The 23803-nt window shown below is 42.7% G+C and overlaps 1 protein-coding gene across 8 annotated transcripts in view; it reads right to left on the reverse strand.

Moving 5' to 3' along the window:
• The window catches only part of PRKN (parkin RBR E3 ubiquitin protein ligase), a 1234790-nt gene that overhangs the window by 429612 nt on the left and 781375 nt on the right, over positions 1-23803 (reverse strand). For all 8 annotated transcript variants that reach the window (XM_024996692.2, XM_024996689.2, XM_024996685.2 and 5 more), the window contains one exon: positions 20982-21118. In XM_024996692.2, the coding sequence (XP_024852460.1) occupies positions 20982-21118 (137 nt within the window). The remainder of the gene's footprint in view (positions 1-20981; positions 21119-23803) is intronic.

The following is a 23803-nucleotide window of genomic DNA, read 5'->3' on the forward strand; positions in this document are numbered from 1 at the left end:
GAAAACATTCTATAAAGAAAACTAAACTACTTAAAACAAAGTTTCTGCTATGACTTGACTATAGACCTTCTCTTTTGCCTAGTGTCATCTTGATAAGTACTGACATAGCACCTAAGTTAATAGAACAGGAATAACTGACGCACACTGCTTCTGCTCGCCCATTTCCTTCTACATAAAATCATCCTTGACGTGCTATGTGGACAACCCCTATTCTCTTGGTTCCATGGAACACAGTTCGATAACCACTGATCTAACCACATAGATGTGAGGATCTTGTACATCTATTAACAGGTACTTTTTTTTACTCACTGATTGGACTTGGTTTTTCACCTGGAATCTGATAAATGTCATAGAAGTAAAAAGTAACTCTTGGTTTAGGGGACAACAGTCAAGGATCTTAGCATTTTATGAGGTGGAAGAAGTCCTGCAGATGAAAAAAGGTAAGACAGTGATAAGAGAGCAGACCCTCCTATTGATTTCAATACCCTTAGACCATAAAGTTTTTGCAACTTGCTTTATGTCCCTGGATATGTTGCAGTGTATTCTAGTTTACAGTCGATGGGAATTTGAATAGAATTGTATCCCTCTAATCGATGGATGTGAGTCTGAGTGAACTCCGGGAGTTGGTGATAGACTGGGAGGCCTGGTGTGCTGCGATTCATGGGGTCACAAAGAGTCGGACATGACTGAGCGACTGAACTGAACTGAAATGAATGTGTGAAACACTTACTCCTTGGAAGAAAAGTTATGACACACCTAGATAGTATATTCAAAAGCAGAGACATTACTTTACCAACAAAGGTCCGTCTAGTCAAGGCTATGATTTTTCCAGTGGTCACGTATGGATGTGAGAGTTGGACTGTGAAGAAAGCCGAGCGCCAAAGAATTGATGCTTTTGAATTGTGGTGTTGGAGAAGACTCTTGAGAGTCCCTTGAACTGCAAGGAGATCCAACCAGTCCATTCTGAAGGAGATCAGCCCTGGGATTTCTTTGGAAGGAATGATGCTAAAGCTGAAACTCCAGTACTTTGGCCACCTCATGTGAAGAGTTGACTCATTGGAAAAGACTCTGATGCTGGGAGGGATTGGGGGCAGGAGGAGAAGGGGACGACAGAGGATGAGATGGCTGAATGGCATCACCGACTCCATGGACGTGAGTTTGAGAGAATTCTGGGAGATGGTGATGGACAGGGAGGCCTGGTGTGCTGCGATTCATGGGGTCTCAGAGTCAGACACAACTGAGTGACTGAACTGAACTGAATGTGTGAAAACTGTATAAATTTTAATAATGTTCATTATTAAGGTTATTATGGTTAATGGTGCTTTTCAGGTCTACTATATCCTTCTGTGGAAAATTCTTAAAGAGATGGGAACATCAGACCACCTTATCTGCCTCCTGAGAAATCTGTATGCTGGTCAAAAAGCAACAGTTAGAATGGACATGGACCAACAGACTGGTTCCAAATAGGGTAAGGAGTATGTCAAGGCTGAATATTGCCACCCTGCTTATTTAACTTATATGTAGGGTACATCATGAGAAATGCTGGACTGGATGAAGCACAAGCTGGAGTCAAAACTGCAGAGAGAAATATTAATATTAACAAAGTGAGAGACTTCATTTTCTTGGGCTCCAAAATCACTGTAGATGGTGACAGCAGTCATGAAATTCAAAGATGTTTGCTCCTTGGAAGAAAAGCTACGACCAACCTAGATGGTATATTAAAAAGCAGAGACATTACTTTGCCAACAAAGGTCCATCTAGTCAAGGCTATGGTTTTTCCAGTAGTTATGTATGGATTTGAGAGTCGGACCATAAAGAAAGCTGAGCGCCGAAGAATTGATGCTTTTGAACTCTGGTGTTGGAGAAGACTGTTGAGAGTTCCTTGGACTGCAAGGAGATCCAACCAAAACCAGTCAACCCTAAAGGAAATCAGTCCTGAATATTCATTGGAAGGACTGATGCTGAAGCTGAAACTCCAATACTTTGGCCATCTGCTGTGAACAACTGACTCACTGGAAAAGATCCTGATGCTGGGAAAGACTGAAGGCAGGGGGAGAAGGGGACGACAGAGGATGAGATGGTTGGATGGCATCACCAACTCAATGGACATGAGTTTGAGCAAGCTCTGGGAGTTGGTGATGGACAGGGAAGCCTGGTGTGCTGCAGTCCACGGGATCACAAAGAGTGGGATGCAACTGAGTGACTGAACTGAACTGATATCCTTCTACTTTTCCGTATAGTCATTCTGTTAATTTTTGAGAGTTGGACATTGAAATTCCAACTAAAAAGTTTTATTTCTCTACTTAAAAAATAATTGTAATATACAGTAGAACTATATGTAACTGTTTTGTATTTTTCAAGTTTCCTGTAAATGTGTTATCATACTTTCATAATTAAAAAAAAGGAAAGAGGAAAAAAAAGGGTAAGGAAAAGTTAACTTTGGAATTAGGCAGACTTGTGTTTGAATTTACCTTCTGAGGGTCTTAGTTTTTTCACTTGACAAATGGGATTATTAATATCGACCACACAGAATCATCAGTTCAATTCAGTTCAGTTCAGTTGCTCAGTCGTGTCTGACTCTTTGTGACCCCATGAATCGCAGCATGCCAGGCCTCCCTGTCCATCACCATCTCCCGGAGTTCACCCAGACTCACGTCCATCGAGTCAGTGATGCCATTCAGCCATCTCATCCTCTGTCGTCCCCTTCTCCTCCTGCCCCCAATCCCTCCCAGCATCAGAGTCTTTTCCAATGAGTCAACTCTTCACATGAGGTGGCCAAAGTACTGGAGTTTCAGCTTTAGCATCATTCCCTCCAAAGAAATCCCAGGGCTGATCTCCTTCAGAATGGACTGGTTGGATCTCCTTGCAGTCCAAGGGACTCTCAAGAGTCTTCTCCAGCACCACAGTTCAAAAGCATCAATTCTTCAGCGCTCAGCTTTCTTCACAGTCCAACTCTCACATCCATACATGACCACAGGAAAAACCATAGCCTTGACTAGACGACCTTGGTTGGCAAAGTAATGTCTCTGCTTTTGAATATGCTGTCTAGGTTGGTCATAACTTTCCTTCCAAGGAGTGAGCATCTTTTAATTTCATGGAAGCTCAAATGAGGTTACATACACACAAGGCCTGCCTAGTCCCCACTTGGAGTAAGTGGTCTGAGCCCACAGTAACAAGGTGTTGATTTAATGGCAGAGTCAGGACCGGCCTCACGTTTAGTTCAACACTGCTTCTACACCAGTAGTCTAATTTGAGAAACAAGTTCAAGCGCACTAATGAATCCATCTCATTGTAGACTCCAAAAAACACATTGTAAGCCCACTGTTACCATTTCCCTTAGAAGTATTAGCCTGGCAGAAAAAATTACACTCAGAGAGAAAGCTGTGAACTGGAATCACTGTATTTCTTTTGAACCTCTAAGGACAGAACAGATTATTTATGAATCATAACACGATGGAGAAATAAACACGGTTGGAGGCTGTTATTTTTTAGGCTATTAGAATATTTAAAGTGTATTTCTTTAAAAGCTACTGAATGAGAGTTATGAAGTTTTGGGGCTTGGGGGTGGGTGGGAGTGAAGGGTGGCGGGAGTCTGATCTTTGCGTCATTGGAGGTCACCCCCAACACCCAACTGGGAGTGGGGTGGGAGCTCCATCCAGAAATATACTCCTAGAGCTGCCATACTGTCTCTAACTTTGGTAATAGCATTCCCGAAAATTAAATGTATATCTGTATACCTAAAACCGGAGAAGGCAATGGCACCCCACTCCAGTGTTCTTGCCTGGAGAATCCCAGGGACGGGGGAGCCTGGTGGGCTGCCGTCTATGGGGTGGCACAGAGTCGGACACGACTGAAGCGCCTTAGCAGCAGCAGCAGCATACCTAAAACATGTTTTGTTTTTTTTTTTAAATTAAGTTGTGCCAAAATTGCACATGTTTTATCACATATTTCTAGGTGACTAGAAGAATGGAAGGATGGCTTTTCTACTTTATTCAAACCTATATTAATTGCCAATATTAATTTGATATAAACATTGCTATTGTATATATATTTAAACACATACACAAATTAAAGGGTGATATAAAAATTAAACAGCAGCTGTAAAGTCGTCTTCTGCATCACACAACAGATTACTTCTTTCAGTGCGTCTCTCAATTCCTTTAGAATAATTTAGACTTCAGACTACATACGTGTTCAACATTGTACTTGATAATAGTCCAAAGGCACTTAAGGGAAATTTACTCATTACTCATTGGTGGCCGAATCAGAATACACAAGTTTTGAGGGAGGACTTAAAAGTCATACAAGCAACTAAGATAGCGCACTGATCCTATACTAAAAGAAGGGAAATAATAAATAACGGTAGACTCGTTAATGCGCCTATTTAGATTTCTACACATATCACTTTTATAAAAGACTAATTTAGAAAACCTGGTTATGGAGAGTGAATCTAATTTAATGATTTTAATAAGATCTTGTATCAATAATTTCTAGAGTTTTGTTTTGTTTTTTTTTACAGGATTATATTTATGTAATGTTTTAAACTTAAAATGTTAATTCTTGACTCACAAGAATTATATTTCCATTTGTTGTTAATGCGCTAATGTAGAAAACACCAAAAAGAAATCATATTCTCACTTTTTAGCCAGGACACCTTAATTAAACCCGAGCTGCAGCTTCACCTCTCCTGCTGGAACTGTTAAGTATCTAGAAAACAGGCTGCGATGCGTGGTGACAGGAAAGCCGTCACCCACAGAATGCCTGTGCGGCGTCAGGAGGCGTGCCTGTCATCTTTACACGCACTTTCATTTCACCCTCTGAGTTAAGACTTATTTTCATTTTAAATGCGGGAACTCAGCATCTGGGAGAGCAGGTCTGAAACTGGAGCAGCACCATCTGACTGCAAAGTCAGGGTGTGGCCCAGGATTCCTGAGTCCTGGGTGAGCAGTCACACCCACCACGTGGAAGCTGAGCCCAGCTCCAAAGGAGGAGGGTCTCTGACAGAGACTGCCAGGTTCTACTGCACGTGTCTTCTCTGCACATAGGTGTTTCTCTAGACCTCATTTCCCAGGCTCCTTTGCAGCCCACAAGGCCACATGGCGATGGGCTAGCCAATGACTGAGCAGACGTGAGCCACGCCCAGGCTGGGGAGATAGGAAAGATGCATGTCCCCTCCATCATTTCTTTCCCCTTTGCCAGCTGGACTGTGCATGTGGGGGTCAGTGTGAACATAAAGGTAAGTGATAAGCCCTAATGGGATGGCAGAGACAAAAGATACAAGCACCACTTTAAAGGAAAGCACCCCCCATCCCCCGCCCACTTGCCCCAGACTAGAAGAGCTCCAAATCACTGCAGATGGCGACTGCAGCCATGAAATTCAAAGACGCTACTCCTTGGAAGGAAAATGTTGACCAACCTAGACAGCATATTATAAAGCAGAGACATTACTTTGCCAACAAAGGTCCATCTAGTCAAGGCTGTGGTGTTTCCAGTGGTCATGTATGGATGTGAGAATAGGACTACAGAGAAATCTAAGCGCCGAAGAATTGATGCTTTTAAATTGTGGTTTTGGAGAAGACTCTTAAGAGTCCCTTGGACTGCAAGGAAATCCAACTAGTCCATCCTGAAGGAAATCAGTTCTGGGTGTTCAATGGAAGGATTGATGCTGAAGCCGAAACTCCAATACTTTGGCCATGTGATGCAAAGAACTGACTCATCGGAAAAGACCCTGATGCTGGGAGGGATTGGGGGCAGGAGGACAAGGGGACGACAGAGGATGAGATGGCTGGATGGCATCACTGACTCAAAGGACATGAGTTTGAGTAAACTCCAGGAGTTGGTGATGGAGAGGGAGGCCTGGCGTGCTGCAGTCTATGGGGTTGCAAAGAGTTGGACTCGACTGAGCGACTGAACTGAACTGAGAATTGAGCTGCATTTGTGAGTCAGCTGTGATATTCAGGTTCTGTTGGTTAGGCCCTTTAGAGTACAGTATCCAGCCGAGCTTTCTTCAGGGGCCTTGGTTTGGGGGAACCAAAGACTAAGGGCTGCGAATGCTATCATGACCACCTCCATCTCAGAGATGATCACTGTATTTTTATTTTTACAAAGGATGGAAAAGTTCAGAGGATCCTTCCTGAAATGTTTGTCAGGGAGCCCAGATTTTAAAATTAGATAATTTGCAAAAAAAATGTCCTGCATTCCTCAGGCATACGGATGTTGCTACCTGGGAAACCAGACACGGCTGAGTGCGGGTGGTGGGGAGAGCCTGGGTGGTGGGGAGAGCCCAGGTGGTGGGGAGTGGGGAGACGAGGGGTGAAGAAGAATCCACATCTCAGGAGCAGAGCATGTACACAGGGCCCATGTTCAGTGGGGCGGTCTCAGACTCTGGGGGCCAAGTATTCAGAAACTGCTTCAGAGTCTCAAAGGTGGCTATAACAGATGAAATTGTGTCCCTCAAAAATTCATATGGTGAAGCCCCAACCTCAGAATGTGACCGTATTTGGAGACAGAGCCTTAAGAGGTAACCGGAAGCTATGAGAGCATTAGGGTGGACTCTAGTCTGATCTGACTTGTGTCCTTACCAAAGGACATGAGCAGACACAGAGACCCCAAGCTGTACACACGGTGAGACGACCGTGTGAGGGGACACACATCATGACGGCAGCGGTGCCCAGGCCAGGGGGAGAGTCCTCCATGGAAACAAACCTGCTGGCACCTTGCCCTTGGAGTGCCAGCCTCTTAACTGTGAGCATAGGTTTCTGCTGTTTAAGCCACCCAGTCCGTAGTATCTTGCTGTGGTGGCCCTAGAAAACTAATACAGCGTCGTTGTTGTTCAGCTGCTCAGTCGTGGCCAACTCTTTGAGACCCCAAGGACGGCAGCAGGCCAGACTTCTCTGTCCTTCACTATCTCCCAGAGCTTGTTCAAACTCACGTGCATTGAGCGGATTATGTCCTCCAACCATGCAATACAAGAGGAGATGAACAGACACGATGACAGTTGCAGAGGGACAATGACAAAAGCCTTCACACGGCAACAGCAAGGAAGATCCATTACTGGCAGCCGGGGAAGCGGGGTAGGAGGGGAGAGAGAACACGGTTTCAGAACGAAGGCAGACAAAATGGTAACCACTTCCTCGAACGCTATCCCTGACCCCCCTCCTTTCAATATTTCCACTCTTTTCACACAGTGTTTCCCTCTATAAATATATAACTCCAAGACTTCTAGTAAAAGCTTGAAAAGCTGAAAATATAAGAAATATTAATTTTCCAAACTCCTAAGTGGAGTCAGTAATAGAGCATAGAAGATGGCCTGGCAGATGTTCACATTTTCCTGGGAATATATAACATAATTACTTGATTCAGATATCATATATTTATTTCCATCTTGACACTAAAATGTTAAACCACTCCTCCTCTTGCTAAATTGATCTGCATTTAAAACATTAAATTGTTTCACTGTGCTCCTTAGCAACTCAGTGATATAAACTCTCATGAATATGTAAATCAACCCCTCTAAGCACATTATTAATTATTTCAAAGATAGTTGGAGGTCACCAGCTCATAGCAATTTCTATGCATGAAGTCTCATTAATACAAGACATCACACAGTAAGGAAGAATAAAGTTTTGTCACGGTGACTGTGTGTGTGTGTGTATGTGTGTGTGTTTCAAGTGGCCAAAGTAACAGACAGAACTAACCCCATTCACCAGGAGGCAGTGAACACAGCTCGTGGACAATGATGAGGAAGTAATAAAGGAAAATACATTCTTCAACTGGAACTATTTTTAAAAAGGCAACATCTGTCCAAATCAGGAATGTGAACTTAAAATCCAAAGCAATTTCTGTCTCAAATAAACTTAAATTTTCCTGACCTAGAGGCCACAAATAGCCCCAATTTGTCCAGGGTAAAACTGCGACAAGCTCAGCAAATGTGTGGCTCATGAAGATAGGGCAAAGCTCTTTCCTGAGACACAGCAGAGCGGACGCAGAGGGTCCGGCCCGGGTGGCTCTCACTCTCTGCCCTCTGCCAATCGCCTCTTTGGCAGCTGGAAGTCAGCCTCTCCTTAGGCGGTCCTCAGCGGCTGAAATGCTCTGATGTAAAGCGTGGGACAGCTGCCGTGGAGCGGCCACAGAATGAAATGCAAAGCAGTCGACAGTGGAGCCTAGAATTACTCAGCAATGAAGGAGTACATTTAACAGTTAGTGGCCTGTACTTTTTAAAATTCATAATCTAAGTGTAAGACTTATTTTCACCAAATAGTGATAAAATTGATCTTCTTGCCCAAGTAACTCTTCAGAGTCCCTACCTCAGTTTGCTTTTATATCTCTAAATGGGAACTCAAAATGCACCTGCCGAAACAGCTGACCCAAAACTGTTTTCACACAGGACAGCACCTGAGATGAGGAAGATAATCAGAAGCAAAGCTATTCTCTAGTGTGATTAACACAGTATATGTAACAAAAGTAATAACGGAATAACAACACTGGAATACGTTGTTCATGTGCTCAGAGCTTTCTGAAGATATAACTGGAATGGACGCTGGCAAAACCAGTCAAGCAGCCATTTGAAAGTTAAAAGCAAGGAAATATTTGTATTATCTAGAGGAGTATGGCACCCCACTCCAGTACTCTTGCCTGGAAAATCCCACAGATGGAGGAGCCTGGTAGGCTGCAGTCCATGGGGTCGCTGAGGGTCGGACACGACTGAGCGACTTCACTTTCACTTTTAACTTTCATGCATTGGAGAAGGAAATGGCAACCCACTCCAGTGTTCTTGCCATGGACGGGGGAGCCTGGTGGGCTGCTGTCTATGGGATCGCACAGAGTCGGACACGACTGAAGCGACTTAGCAGCAGCAGCAGAGGAGTATAGACATAGGTGTGATGTTACAGGAAAAGCAAGGTGATGAATATCACAAAAGTCAAGATAACATTTGCATCGGGAGTTCCCTGCTGGTCCTTGGGCTTCCCTGGTGGCTCAGACAGTAAAGAATCTGCCTGCAATGTGGGAGACCCAGGTTTGATCCCTGGATCAAGAAGATTCCCTGGAGAAGGGAATGGCAACCCACTCCAGTATTCTTGCCTGGAGAAGTGCATGGACAGAGGAGCCTGGTGGGCTAAGTCCATGGGGCTGCAAAGAGTTGGAGACGACTGAGCGACTTTCACTTTGCCTAGTGGTCCAGTGGTTAAGACTCAGGCTTCCAATGTGAGGGACCTGGGTTCAATCTCTGGTCAGGGAACGAAGATCGCACATGCCTCGTGGCAAAAAAAGAAAAAGATAATAGTTGCATGAAGGCTGGGATTGAGGAGGGCACATGGAGGGTGTCTGGACTGTTGGCGGTACAGCTTTTCCTGATTTGCGTTGTGGTTACAGAGGTTCTCCGTGATGATACAAATCTACACATAACAATATCAATGTGTTTAAACACTGTTGTGTATGCATAGTTCAGCTCAGTTCAGTTCAGCTGCTCAGTCATGTCCGACTCTTTGGGACCCCATGAACGGCAGCATGTGAGGCCACCCTGTTCATCACCAACTCCCGGACTCCACCCAAACCCATGTCCATTGAGTCGGTGATGCCATCTAACCGTCTCATCCTCTGTTGTCCCCTTCTCCTCCTGCCTTCAATCTTTCCCAGCATCAGGGTCTTTCCAAATGAGTCAGCCCTTCGCATCAGGTGGCCAAAGTGTTGGAGTTTCAGCTTCAACATTAGTCCTTCCAATGAACACCCAGGACTGATCTCCTTTAGAAGGGACTGGTATGCCTAGTATGTCTCATAATAAAGGTACAAACACCTCAAGCCATTTAAAATGATGCACATACAGGTCAGTTAACATTCTACTGACTCTGATTATGATCCTTCCAGCCTCAGGAGAGCTCCTTCTGTACTGTTAATGCCAAGTGCACAGACTCGAAAACCATGCCGGCTGCCAAGAAGGCCAGGGAGAGGAACAGGGAATATACACTCTAAAAGAAGAGGAAAGACTAAGGACAGCTGTTCTGAACAACTCTTGGTGCTATCTTAAGGATTTATAAGCAGCTTTCTAGAATTCTTTGGATAAGTAATAAATTCATACTTGAAAATGGTTTGCTTTTGACCTTATAAAACAAAGGTAGAATGCTCTTGTTAAGAGTTCAGGGCAGAAGTAGGTGGAAAGAAATTGTCTCTGCCTCCTGCTAGCTATTCAAGGCATTACCACTTTACTTCTGTTATTTAAAATGCTATTTTATTTTTAACTACTTAATAAGATGCAAGAAAAGGCAAAAGGCGATTTGGAAAGTAGAAACCTGAGAAAGTGAGAATTGGGGTGAGGTTTACTGGAACACGGGCTTCCCTGGTGGCTCAGGTAGTAAGAATCCACCTGAAACATGGGAAACCCAACCCACTCCAGCATTCTTGCCTGGAGAATTTCATGTACAGAGGAGCCTGGCAGGCGACAGTCCACAGGGTCACAAAGAGTCGGACTTGGTCAACACTTTCACTTTCACTTACTGGGACACGGGGCTCCTCTGGAAGAGAAACAGAGCAATTCTTCTGCTGGTAACACCTCAAAGCGGCAGAGTCCCTTCATTTGTAAAACTCTAAAGACGCACGCAAGCATCAGACAGATGTGCAGGCCTCTAGTCCCCAGTGAAGTAGGGTTCCACACAGGCAGCCTTTCCAAGGCCAGACACCCGCCTGCACAGACAGAGCCTGTGGACCCGGCTACAGTGAGCTCCTGAAGGCCATCAGCTCTGACCTGCAGCTCTGTCTGCTGTCCTTGTCCGTGTACCAGTCACTCCTTTTAAAGAAGCTCCGTGATGGAGTGCTGTGCCGATCTCAGGTGGGGAAAGGAAAGCTAAAAGCCATTCAATAAGTTTTACGTTCTCCATCCTCTCTGCCAGTGAGAGAGAGGGCTGTGGGCTTGCAGTCCTGTCTGCTTTTCCTCCTGCGCACACAGGCAGACCAAAGCCCCCCACTCCAGGTCTCCCACCCCTCACCCTGTGTGGTTGGGTGGGGCCATGCGGCTGAGTTCTGGAATAAGGACTATGGGACTAAGTGATGGGGGCCGTTCCCAGGCCTGGTCTCTAACCAACCCTCCCCGCCCACCACCCCCACCTCCATTCGATGCTCCTGCTCTGGCTTCCTCTGCCCGCCCGCCTGGGTGAAGAGGGCGCTGTGGGGACTCCGGCTGAGAACAGCAGAAGCCCTAGGTGACAGGAGGCTGAGTCTGACTCCCTGAATGACGGTGTCGGGCACAGCCCCCCACCCCCACCTCCAGCCAGCCTGCCCTGGAGCATGACACCATGACAATCAACCTGCATTCTGATCAGCCTTGATTTTGTTAGAGAAGTTAGGTTACCATCCTGACATTCCCCTGCCTCATACATCCAAACCAAAGGAAAGCTACCAGAATTATTAAACCACCCCCCAAAGAAAGAACAAAAAGTTTAGCAGCATTAACCTCAGAAAATTAGGAAGTTTGATTTAATTTCAAGTAATTTTGAGGCAGAAAGAACATTGGCTTTGGATGGCAAGCTCGTCAGCTGCTTGGATTCTCTGCTGCCATCTTCACAGTGGCTATTACAATTTGTCAAGATCTTTGGCCTCCTGATATGAAGAACTGACTCATTTGAAAAGATTCTGATGCTGGCAAAAATTGAAGGCAGGAGAAGAAGGGGACGACAGAGGATGAGATGGACAGGAGTTTGAGCAAGCTCCAGGAGTTGCTGATGGACAGGAAGGCCTGGTATGCCGCAGTCCATGGGGTCACAGAGTCGGACATGACTGAACTGAACTGAACTGAGGGGCTAGGAGGACAGGCTGCATATTTTGATTTTTAATTTTTTAAAGGATTTAGATGTAAGTTGTGTTCGATCATTCTGTGCACAGCACACTCTCACCAGCCTGTGGAAGGCCCCTCAATCTGTCATTTGTTCTCACTTCCATTTTCCCCTTTGCCCTTCAACCCTCCTGCCTGCACCTGTCTCCTTCTCTGCCCTTGTCATGGGCCCGCACCCTTGAATATTTGCAACATCTAGAGAATGTGTGCATGGACAGGCTTCTAGGCAGTTTGCTAACATTTCAGAGCTCTAATATGACTTGCCAAATCACTTTTCAGAAATATTTAAATTCATATTTTACCTCATTTGAATATATGTCCATGTTATATATTATGCTTTAAAGTAGCAATTCTTTAGCAACTAATTATACTGAGTTTTCAGTATATGTAGTGACCGATTACACACCTTGTTTGGTGACCTATCTTTTAATATACTTCCTACTTTTCGATGTGGTTTTAGAAATGATATGGACTTGGATTATTTGTGTGTATTTGGGAAAGCAATGTTCAAGAGCCAAAACTATCATTTATGTTGGATTTTATGCTTAGCCTCCTGAAAAGTCGTCTAGGAACCGGTCTTCTTGACTCTGCAGACATCAAGAGTATTCCTGTTTCTCAAAGGCCAGAACGATCTGCCTCATGCATAATCACTTCCCAGGTGGTGCTAGTGGCGAAGAACAAGACACACGGGCTTGATCCCTGCGTTGGGACTGTTCCCTGGAGGAGGGCATGGCTACCCACTCCAGTATTCTTGCCTGGAGATTCCCATGGACAGAGGAGTCTGGCAGAGTTATAGTCCATGAGGCTGCAAAGAGTGGGACATGACTGAACAAACTCAGCATCAGTTCAGTAGTCATTCAGTACTATCCGACTTATTGGGACCCCATGGACTGCGGCATGCCAGGCTTCCCTGTCCATCACCAACTCCCAGAGTTTACTCAAACCCATGTCCGTTGAGTCGGTGATGCCATCCAACCATCTCATCCTCTGTTGTCTCCTTCTCCTCCCGCCTTCAATCTTTCCCAGCATCAGGGTCTTTTCCAATGAGCCAGTTCTTCACATCAGGTGGCCAAAGTATTGGAGCTTCAGTTTCAGCATCAGTTCTTCCAAAGAATATTCAGGACTGATCTCCTTTAGGATGGACTGGTTGGATCTTCTTGCAGTCCCAGAGACTCTCAAGAGTCTTCTCCAAGTTCAAAAGCACCAAGTCTTTGGTGCTCAGCTTCCTTTACAGTCCACCTCTCACATCCACACATGACTACTGTATGCTTAGCGTGCACGTATGTAAAATCACTGACCAGACACTTAGGCCACTACGGGACTGAGGTCGGTGCGTGTCAGCATAGACGTGTCATTCTATGTTACACGAAGACGGGAACTGTATGAAAAGTGGACTGCGAGGAGAAAGGAAACAAAGGGCAAGTGCTGAAGGCAGAGAGGGGGTGCACTCGCACCCCACATTACAGGGAAGGGGGGAGCTGCCCTGGGACACCCCAAAGCTACAGGACACCTGTGTACCAGGACACACAGTGGACTAGAGGAAAACACAATTTCCAGAGTCTTCATCATGTGAATTCTATTTTTATTTTAGCTGCTCTTTAAAATGTGTCTGCATGCCAAGTCACTTCAGTCATGTCTGCCTCTCGAGACCCCATGGACTGCAGCCTGCCAGGCTCTTCTGTCCATGGGGATTCTCCAGGCAAGAATATTGGAATGGGTTGCCATGCCCTCCTCCAGGGGATCTTTCACACCCAGGGACTGAATCCGCGTCTGTTACGTCTCCTTCATTGGCAAGTGGGTTCATTCCCACTAATGCCACCTGGGAAGCCTGAATTCTACAATAAATCTGCCTAAATCCCCGAGGCGCCACCAAGGTGGGTGAGTGACGCTCCGTGCTAAGAGCAGATCCGCAAAGCGCTTTGGCGCTTCAAGTCATTCCTAGTAAGGAAGGTAATAACAGTAGACACAGCAAAAACACAGCCAATATTTCACAGTAATTATGAAGTTTTCCCCGAAGCCCTTAACTTCGTGCAAGAGTTTGTCAGAGGCCCTGGAAACAGGCCATTTTGTCCGTGTTTGTCCACCTCTTTTTCAACTCCCTTAATGTTTATTGAAAAACCTTATGCTGGATAGCAAGTCATATCACTCGTGGGAAAACAGGTAAGGGCAGTGGGAGTATTTTCAGGCTTATTAATGCTACGATCTCCCACGGAAAATACCTCACTACCCAGAGAACACTCACCTGGAGGAAGTGCTCAAACTTTTAAATGTGGGGCCTCTATCAGATACAAGGGCCACCCCCAGAGCACTGCGGCTTGTGCCATCTTCTCATTGTGGCATGGAGGAAGCCGACACAACACTGTAAAGCGATTATCCTCCGATTGAAAATTAACAAACAAGCAAACTGCCATGTTATTGAAACGTGCAGTACAGGCTGAGAAGCACAGTCCAGAGAGAAACAGGGTGGGGGTGGGGAGAAACACAGAGCTTCGGTGCAACCAGGGGTTGAAATCTCAGCTCAACCCTTCCTGACTCTGATGCTGCTCACTCAATCCTGCTGCTGCTGCTGCTAAGTCACTTCAGTTGTGTCTGACTCTGTGAGACCCTATAGACAGCAGCCCACCAGGCTCCCCCGTCCCTGGGATTCTCCAGGCAAGAACACTGGAGTGGGTTGCCATTTCCTTCTCCAGTGCAGGAAAGTGAAAAGTGAAAGGAAAGCCGCTCAGTCGTGTCTGACTCTGAGCGACCCCATGGACTGCAGCATACTAGGCTCCTCCATCCATGGCATTTTCCAGGCAAGAGTACTGGAGTGGGGTGCCATTGCGTTCTCTGACTCAATCCTACTGAGTCTATATTTCTTCCTCTGAAAAATACAGAGAATTCCTACTTGTCAAGTTTGCTTCTGGTTTAAATATGAAAAAAGTGCCCCAAATTAGAGACACTCTTCCCCTGATGCTCTTTCCCACAGAGCTTTTAGAGGTATGGCACTTTGGTGTTTACAGGCTTATCGACTTGTATAGTGATTAAGAGCACACTTCTAAAGCCACAACTAGATGACTAAATAACATCAGTTCTGTTCAGTTCAGTTGCTCAGTCACGTCTGACTCTTTGGAGACCCTATGGACACCAGGGTTCCCTGTCCATCACCAACTTCTGGAGCTTACTCAAACTCATGTCCATCGAGTCAGTGATGCCATCCAACCATCTCATCCTCTGTCATCCCTTTTTCCTCCCGTCTTCAATCCTTCCCAGTATCAGGGTATTTTCCAATGAGCCAGTTCTTCACATCAAGTGGCCAAAGTATTGGAGTTTCAGCTTCAGCGTGAGTCCTTCCAATCCAAGGGACTCTCCAACAGCACAGTTCAAAAGCATCAATTCTTTGGCACTCAGCTTTCTTGATGGTCCAACTCTCACATCCATACATGACTACTAGAAAAACCACAGCTTTGACTAGACGGACCTTTGTTGCAAAGTGATGTCTCTGCTTTTTAGCATGCTATCTAGTGATAAGGAGGAGAAGGATGAGATGCTGGATGGCATCACCAGCTCGATGCACATGAGTTTGGGTGAACTCTGGGAGTTGGTGATGAACGGGGAGGCGAGGCGTGCTGCGATTCATGGGGTCACAAAGAGTCGGACACGACTGAGCGACTGAACTGAACTGAACTAGTGATTAAGAGCACACTTCTAGAGCCACAGCTAGCTGGATAAATACCGGTTCTGTTACATACTAGCTGCAATACCATGTGCAGTTTAGTTAACTTCTGTGAGCCTCAAAGTCTTCATCTCTAAACTGGAAGAATGACAACATCCAGCCCAACAGGGCTTTGTGGGGATTAAATGAATGTATGTATGTAAGCATCCCAGTGGGACCTTATACAGGGAAAGTACTCAGTAAGGGCTCTAATCATGACTTATTTTTAACTATCAGGGAAACAAAATTCAGCATTCCACTCTTATAAATAGCATAACATAATTTCTGGTCAAATGAGGAGCTCATACAAAAGAAGCAGGATTTCTACTTGAATGGTATTTTGAGGCAGTTTTAATTGTTCATCATAAAAATTATGGCAATGGAAATAGTTGGTTCACTGTTGACTGGTCACACCTTGAAGAAGGCATCTGTCTAAAATAGAGCTTTGAAGGCATTTAGCTTAAGGAGGTTGGAAAAGATTTGGAAGATCAGGTTTGGAACAAAGAACATCTTATTACAGACATTTTGAGGGTAAGGGGTGTTGGACTTTTATGCAGATATGGTGGATTTACATGGATACTGTTAGCTGGACATTTGGTATGTGAGTCACACAGCAACAGAAATAACTGCTTTATCTAGCTCTCTTGTGGCTTATACGGAACCAGTGTAATTTGAAAAATATTTAATTGTTTGCTAATTCTACTTACAGTCTCTACTTTTTGATATATAGTTAATAGTCCCAGAAAACTGATCTGTGTTAATCTCTGTTTTTTACTCACGTGTGTGTGTTTTAGTTGCTGGGTCCTGTCCGACTCTTTGTGACCCCATGGACTGTAGCCCACTAAGCTCCTCCATCCATGGAGAAGGAAATGGCAACCCACTCCAGTATTCTAGAGCAGGGGAGTCCTATGACACAGGCTCCTAGAAAGCCTTGCTTTATCAGATCCCTTTTGGAGAGCATTATCTGCAGGCAATGGCACCCGACTCCAGTACTCTTGCGTGGGAAATCCCATGGACGGAGGAGCCTGGTGGGCTGCAGTCCATGGGGTTGCGAAGAGTCGGACACGACTGAGCAATGTCACTTTCACTTTTCACTTTCATGCACTGGAGAAGGAAACAGCAACCCACTCCAGTGTTCTTGCCTGGAGAATCCCAGGGACAGAGGAGCCTCGTAGGCTGCCGTCTATGGGGTCGCAGTCGGACACGACTGAAGCGATTTAGCAGCAGCAGCAGCAGCAGCATCTGCCCTTGGCTAAAAGAATTAGGGACGAATTCTCTCATGTTCACCCAACCAGCTCTGTTAAAATACTTAAGTGACTTTAAAAGGATCGAGCTTCTTGCAGAGAAACCATTAATTAAAGATAGCACTAAGCAAGTAAAGCAGAAGCCAAAGAAGAGAACAGTGGTCCTCAACGCTGTGAGGAACTATTACCCTTAACAGGGCACTTCATCTTCTGACTACAATAAGCTCTGAGATATAAACTGAGGAAGGTCTGAAGCTATGACACACAGCACGGCATTTAGAAACTAAGCAAGTAATAAATGTGAGGAGCACCTCTGCTGAGCGAACAGTCAAGATAATTCAGGTTGTCTTTTACAACAGCAAGAAACTACAATAGCATCAGAAGACCTGTTTTCACGTAACATGTCAAATATTGATAATATAATTTGAGTCCTCAAATTATAAAATAAAGAAGGCTGGAATAATACACGGCAAGTAATACAGTGACGAGCTGAACTGCGTTTTGTTATGAGTGAGCACTTTTGGAGACACATATCAAAGCACCTAGAGGATGTGAAGAAGCAAGCCTCGGCATGAACTGCGCAGTGTAGGAGGTTTACCACCCAGCAGAACCGCTGTTTCCAGCCTGTCTCAGTTTGTGGTTATTTGCTACATTCTCTTTTAATAACAAAATGTACAGATAGGCAGCTTTCTGCCTCCTGTTAAACATGAAAGCAAAGATGTGTTAGAGAAGATTCTTTCTCAATGGTAAGTGGCCTTTTAAAAAACAAAAGCAAGACTTTATGGAATATTACATTTATATGACTGGTAATAAAGTAGATATAGTCACTAAAATATTTGAAAGGATTCCCCCCAAAAAAACATGCAAAGTAAGCATATTTAAAACTCATTCATTCCCTACCTCATTCACAGTTAAAATGAAGAAGATGAACTCAGGAATGCATAGAGTTATAAAAATGTCATTAACACAGTTAATGTAAAAAAATGGTATTTAAAAGATAACTAACCATAGTAAATTCATATAATGCATTTCAATGAGATACAGCTTAATCAGGCAAATATTTTATTTCACTTAGAAGCTGTCAGTTATCCTTTGGCAAAGAAATAGCAAAGTAAAAGCTGGTTGACACACATTCGTTATAAAAATATGAGAGACTGAACCTCGTTAGCTTTTCCTGCTGCTGTAAGGGACTGTCAAATGTGTCCTATATAGAAAATACTTGTAAAGAAAAAAAATATATAATATATTCACTTAGCCTATCCCTTGATAAAAAGGTGAGATTTTTTTAAGTGATGGAGAAAAAGAAGTGTAAAAGGATCTTAAACTTAAGATACTCAGCCTCGTTCAAAATAAGAAAAAATATGTATGTGGAAATGCCATTTTTGCAAAGGTAAGATTGGAAAGTGGCCCCCAAAGGCCTGTGGCTGCTCTGTTGGTGAGGTGGTGTGGGACCTGCTGCTCTTACACGTCACTGGTGAGAATGGAAGACAGCACACTTTTGGGGAGAAGAGTTTGGAAACATAAAAATAAATACATATTTTTCCCTTCAATACAGCAGTTCCACTCTAGGAATCCATCTCAGTGATACTCTGATCAAGACTATGAAAATACATGTGTATACAAGTCTATTGGTTGTACCAATATTTGTAATAAAAAAAAAATGAAAACTAAGTGTTTACCATATGGGAACAGTAAAGTATAACCACCAAATGGAATTCAATAATGCTAATTTTTCTGTGAAGAAAATATACACATATTACTAGGGAGAGATGTACAGAATATATAATGTACAGTTTAAAAAAAAAAAGGAAGGTGGAGACAGATATGCACAGTATTCTACTTTTTACTTAAGATTCAAATCTCTTCAATATCTATATCATCTATAATCTGTTTATGCGTTTTAAAATGGGAGCTTTTTCAAATAGAGGTCTACACATAGAGAAAGGAATATTCAAGAGAATGGAAATAAAATTTGTATTTCTTTGAACATAATTATTTCATAGCTTTGATTTTGGAATCATGTTAATATTTTATATAAATATAAAAATATAAACTATGAAAACAAAATACATTTTAAAATAGTTAAAAATATGTGTGAAATTGGTGACATAATTATACAGTCACTGTACATGACTCTATATCCCTATAACAATATGCCCTAATGACAAAATAAACTGCTTTAACACTGTGTTCAGTAATCACACTTTGGTGATGGTGTTGGTATTCTGAAACAGATACTACTGTATACGTATTATGAAATGAGACAAATGAGTAATTATGTTAGTATCACTCAGAAATGAGATTTTTTTGCTAAGTGAGGAAGCAATGACAGTTTTAAGATCAGTGACTTCAAGTAAGAATTCCATAACCCTGGATATAAAGTGAAAATGTCAGTACAAATGCAGTTTTCACCTTTTAAAAAATGCATGTCTCCTAGCTCTTTCAGCTCAGCCTAGAAAGAGTGACCAACCTCATAATAGTGAGCACACCCAGCACTAGGGCTGTGATTTCTAAAGCCATTTCCTATTTTTAAAGGAACCAGACCCCCTGCCACACTCCATATATAGAAATCAACTTAAAAGGAATCAATGACCTAAATATAAGAGCTAAGCTATTAGAAAAAGCATAGGGGTAAATCTTCATGAAATGGGATTTGGGACTATATTCTAAAGTTTGACATCAAAGGCACAAGCAACAAAAGAAAATATAAATTGGACTTTATCAAAATTTAAAACTTTTGTGTATCAAAGGACATTGTAAAGAAAGTGAAAAGACTCAGAATGGGGGAAATGCTTGCAAGTCATGTAACGGTGAGGCCCTAGCATCCAGAATAAATAAAGAGCTCTTACAACAACTAAAAGACAAACGACCCAATGAAAAACAGGCCGAGGACTTGAACAGACGTTTCTCCAGAGAAGATGTACAAGTGGCAAGTGAGCATGTGAGAAGCTTTACCATCAGTGGTCATTAAGGAAACACACATCAAAACCATGAGACGCCACTTTATATTTAATAAGATGGCTACTTAAAAAATAGAAAAATTTAATAGCAAGTGTTGGTGAGAATGTGGAGAAATAAGAACCCTTGTACGCTGGTAGTGGAAATGTAAAATGATGAAGTGGCTGTGGAAGACAGTTTGTTGGTTCCTTACGAGGTAGAATTACCATATAATCCCAAAACTGCACTCCAAGAGAAATGAACACATACGTCCAGACAGAAACAAGTATCCAATGTCTGCAACAGCATCATTCATAACAGCCAAAAGACAGAAAGAATGCACACCAATGGATGGATGGATCAATAAGTTATGGTATGTCCATATAATGAAATATTATTCAGCCACAAAAATAACAAAGTACGGGTCCTTATCACAACTTGGATGAATGTCAACAACATGCCAAGTGAAAAAGGCAGACACAAAAGGTCACAGATTTTGTGATTCCTTTTATATGAAATATTTAGAATGGGCAAGTCCATAGAGACAAAAAAACAAAAACAAAAACACATGTAGTGCTTGCCAAATGATGGGGGAAATAGAGAATGGGAAGTGACTACTTAATGGATATAGAATATTATTATGGAGTGACGAAAAAGTTTTGAAACTAGAAAGAGGTGGTGGTCACTGTATAACACTATTAAAGCAAAAAATGCCACTGAATTGTACACTTTAAAATGGTTAATTGTATGTTATGTGAATTTCACCTCATTAAAAAAAAAACATCTAATGATAACGATACAGCACAAGTAAAGGATGTCTTGAAATGTTGGAAGATATAAAGCTTTTAAACAGATATTTCAGCTTTGTATCATTCTTTCTTTTTAAATACATGTTCTTTCATATAATATTTATGTAGGTGTTCAAAACTTTTAGCAATAGAGGTGTATGATAAAAAATTGCTCTAAATCCAGGTTAATAAATTTCTACTTCTCAGGGTGAATTGATAGACATACTTTGTATACATTGGCTGAATAATATTTTAAAATTTATTTTCAATGCCTTTATGTAGATTATACATTTTCTAGTTCAACACAGGTCCTTCAAACCCTAGGGTTTTATATTGTGATTCAAACATTAATCTTCTTGCCCAACCATGATCAAATAGATTCTGGAGTTCCAATTCCTCATTAGGGAATTGGGTATATTTAAGATAGTTTTATATCAACAGTTCTCCTTTTTCTGTTCTTAATCAATTAGAAATGGAGGAAACAGTGGTAGACTTACCCACACAAGGCAGAGAGTAGCCAAGCTGCGGGTCGTGGACAAACTGCCGATCATTGAGTCTGGTCACGCAGTACAGGTGGAAACAGTCCAAGCAGATCACGTGGCGGTGTGTGCACTGGAAAACCAGGACGGGGCTCCTGCGGAGGCAAAGACATTTCCTCTAGTCCTCCTCAGGCTGGAGATGCAACGTGCGGCCTAGGACACTTTCCGGAATCTTGTAGGGTCGCTTAGGGCATGCTCCATGAGGAGAACTGTGCTGCTAAGCCCTGGGCTCACACATATCAATGCTACCTCTGCAAAACTGGAAACGCCTTGCAAACTATGAAGATTGATTTTCTTAACTTTTATTTTTCATACAACCATATTGACCAATCAGCTATTTAAATCCAAGTTCAGACACAAGCTCTTTCTAGAAGGCTTTGACTTATAATACCCAATTAACTTACTCATCATGCCATCCACTTACATATATTTCTAATGATTCACTATTCCATCATGATATTGTTATGTTTCTCTTCTCTTGTAAGACTATGATCTCTGTGAAAGTAGACACTGAGTCTACTTGATATCCATATTCTCATAGCACCAGGCCTTGTAAGATTTTAAATAAATGATCCTTGAATTTAGCTATAATATTAAACAGTATATAAACCCAAACTTCCTCCAGGTCAAAAGAAAAATTATCAAAGCATGTTAAAGAGTCATTCATATCTCATTGGCAAATAGAAAAGTAGAATTTAGAAATAAAAGATTATCTAACAGAGATTCCTCTATGACAAGATTTTGTCTATTATGCTCCCCCAATCTAGTCAAATACTCAATTTCTTAAAGTTAGGGGAGTACTAATAAATCAATATATATAAGTCCTAAAAAGTTTGGTCTTCCTTAAAAGACCACAGAAAAAAATCTGCCAAGTAACCACGATTTTTTTTTTTTACTAGTAAATCAACTGCATGAATTTATGACAAAAAGGAGACAAAAATAATATATTAATTTGAGATCAGCCCCAAGGCAATTTTAATAGTAAGAAAGTCATTAGATTTTATCTTGATAAACCTATTTTCTAAGTGACGATAACAAACTACAAAATATTTTTCATTTCATACCCAGTTCTTAACAGAGAAAAGCTCTTCCCCTAAAAATAAGAGAACAGAAGATAACTTCATAATAGTTTACAATATTTTAAAATTTTTGTTTTCCTACTTATTTCAAAACAATATATAACACACACAAAAAGTGGAAAGGAAACCTTGGTATTTTAGTGTCTTGAGCCAATAGGATGATGGTCAATCCGTCTGAGTCAGAGCGTCACTGAGGTTTTTATGTGCTTCCATTTCCCTGCTCTGAGCCCACTGATAGCCCCTCAGGGCCATTTCCATTCCCGGGGCCTTTTTCAATTGGGTATTGACTGTGTTCTGAATTTTCAGCCTCCTCCCTTCTAACAGCCTCCCCACTAAAGACGATGAAATACAATGCTTGCCTGTTTCTAGGAGCAGAGTCAGGCTTGCACACACGTACAAGTCACACACACCTCACCCCCTCTAGACGACCCTATGGACCTGCCATATTTACCTCGTTCTTTCAGGACTACGTTCTGTGAAAAAGGTTATTCATTCTGATTTTAGCAATGTGGTTGACTCAGCCTTTACAGACCCCTGATCTGCTATCAATACAGAGAAACACTGGAGAAACTATGAGAGCGTTTATAAAAATCTGCCTATATATAACTAGGTTAAAAAAAAAGCTTGGCAATTACCAGATAGAAGAAAAATAGAAAGAAAACTTATATAAAAGCCAAAGCAGTCAGTATGGACTGTGGACTCTGGCAGGGTCCCAGAGAGATGTTAAGATGCGTGGCATGTAGCCACTCGTCTAGCAAATATATTCTTTCCATCCCTATTAATAGAAGGAAGAATAGAAAGCGTTCTCTTTCATGTCTAGACAACAGTACACATTTATAGTTTTGCCTTTCAGTTAAAATATGTTTCAGTTAAAATAAGTCCAAAAGAACTTACACCACTTTGTCAACTCATAGAACATCAATTGCTCTGCTTTAGAGATCTCTTCAAGAAAATCAGAGATACCAAGGGAGCATTTCATGCAAAGATGAGCACAATAAAGGACAGAAATGGTAAGGACCAAACAGAAGCAGGAGAGGTAAGAGGAGGTGGCCAGAATACACAGAAGAAGGGTACAAAAAAGGTCTTAATGACCCAGATAAGCATGATGGTGTGGTCATTCACTCACAGCCAGGCATCCTGGAGTGTGAAATCAAGTGGGTCTTAGGAAGCATCACTACAAGCAAAGCTGGTGGAGGTGATGGAATTCCAATTGAGCTACTTCAAATCCTAAAAGATGATGCTGTGAAAGTGCTGCACTCAATATGCCAGCAAATTTGGAAAACTCAGCAGTGGCCACAAGACTGGAAAAGGTCAGTTTTCATTCCAATCCCAAAGAAGGGCAATGCCAAAGAAAGTTCAAACTACCACACAATTGCACTCATTTCACATGCTAGCAAGGTAATGCTCAAAACCCTTCAAGCTAACCTTAACAGTACATGGACTTCCCTATTGGCTCAGACAGTAAAGCATCTGCCTACAGTGTGGGAGACCCAGGTTCAATCCCTGGGTTGGGAAGATCTCCTGGAGAAGGAAATGGCAACCCACTCTAGTATTCTTGCCTGGAAAATCCCATGGATGGAGGAACCTGGTAGGCTACAATCCATGGGTAGCAAAGAGCTGGATATGACTGAGCGACTTCACTTAGCTTAACAGTTCGTGAACTGAGAACTACCATATGTACAAGCCGGATTTAGAAAAGGC

Source organism: Bos taurus, chromosome 9 (genome assembly GCF_002263795.3).
Source record: "Bos taurus isolate L1 Dominette 01449 registration number 42190680 breed Hereford chromosome 9, ARS-UCD2.0, whole genome shotgun sequence".
Lineage (NCBI taxonomy): Eukaryota > Metazoa > Chordata > Mammalia > Artiodactyla > Bovidae > Bos > Bos taurus.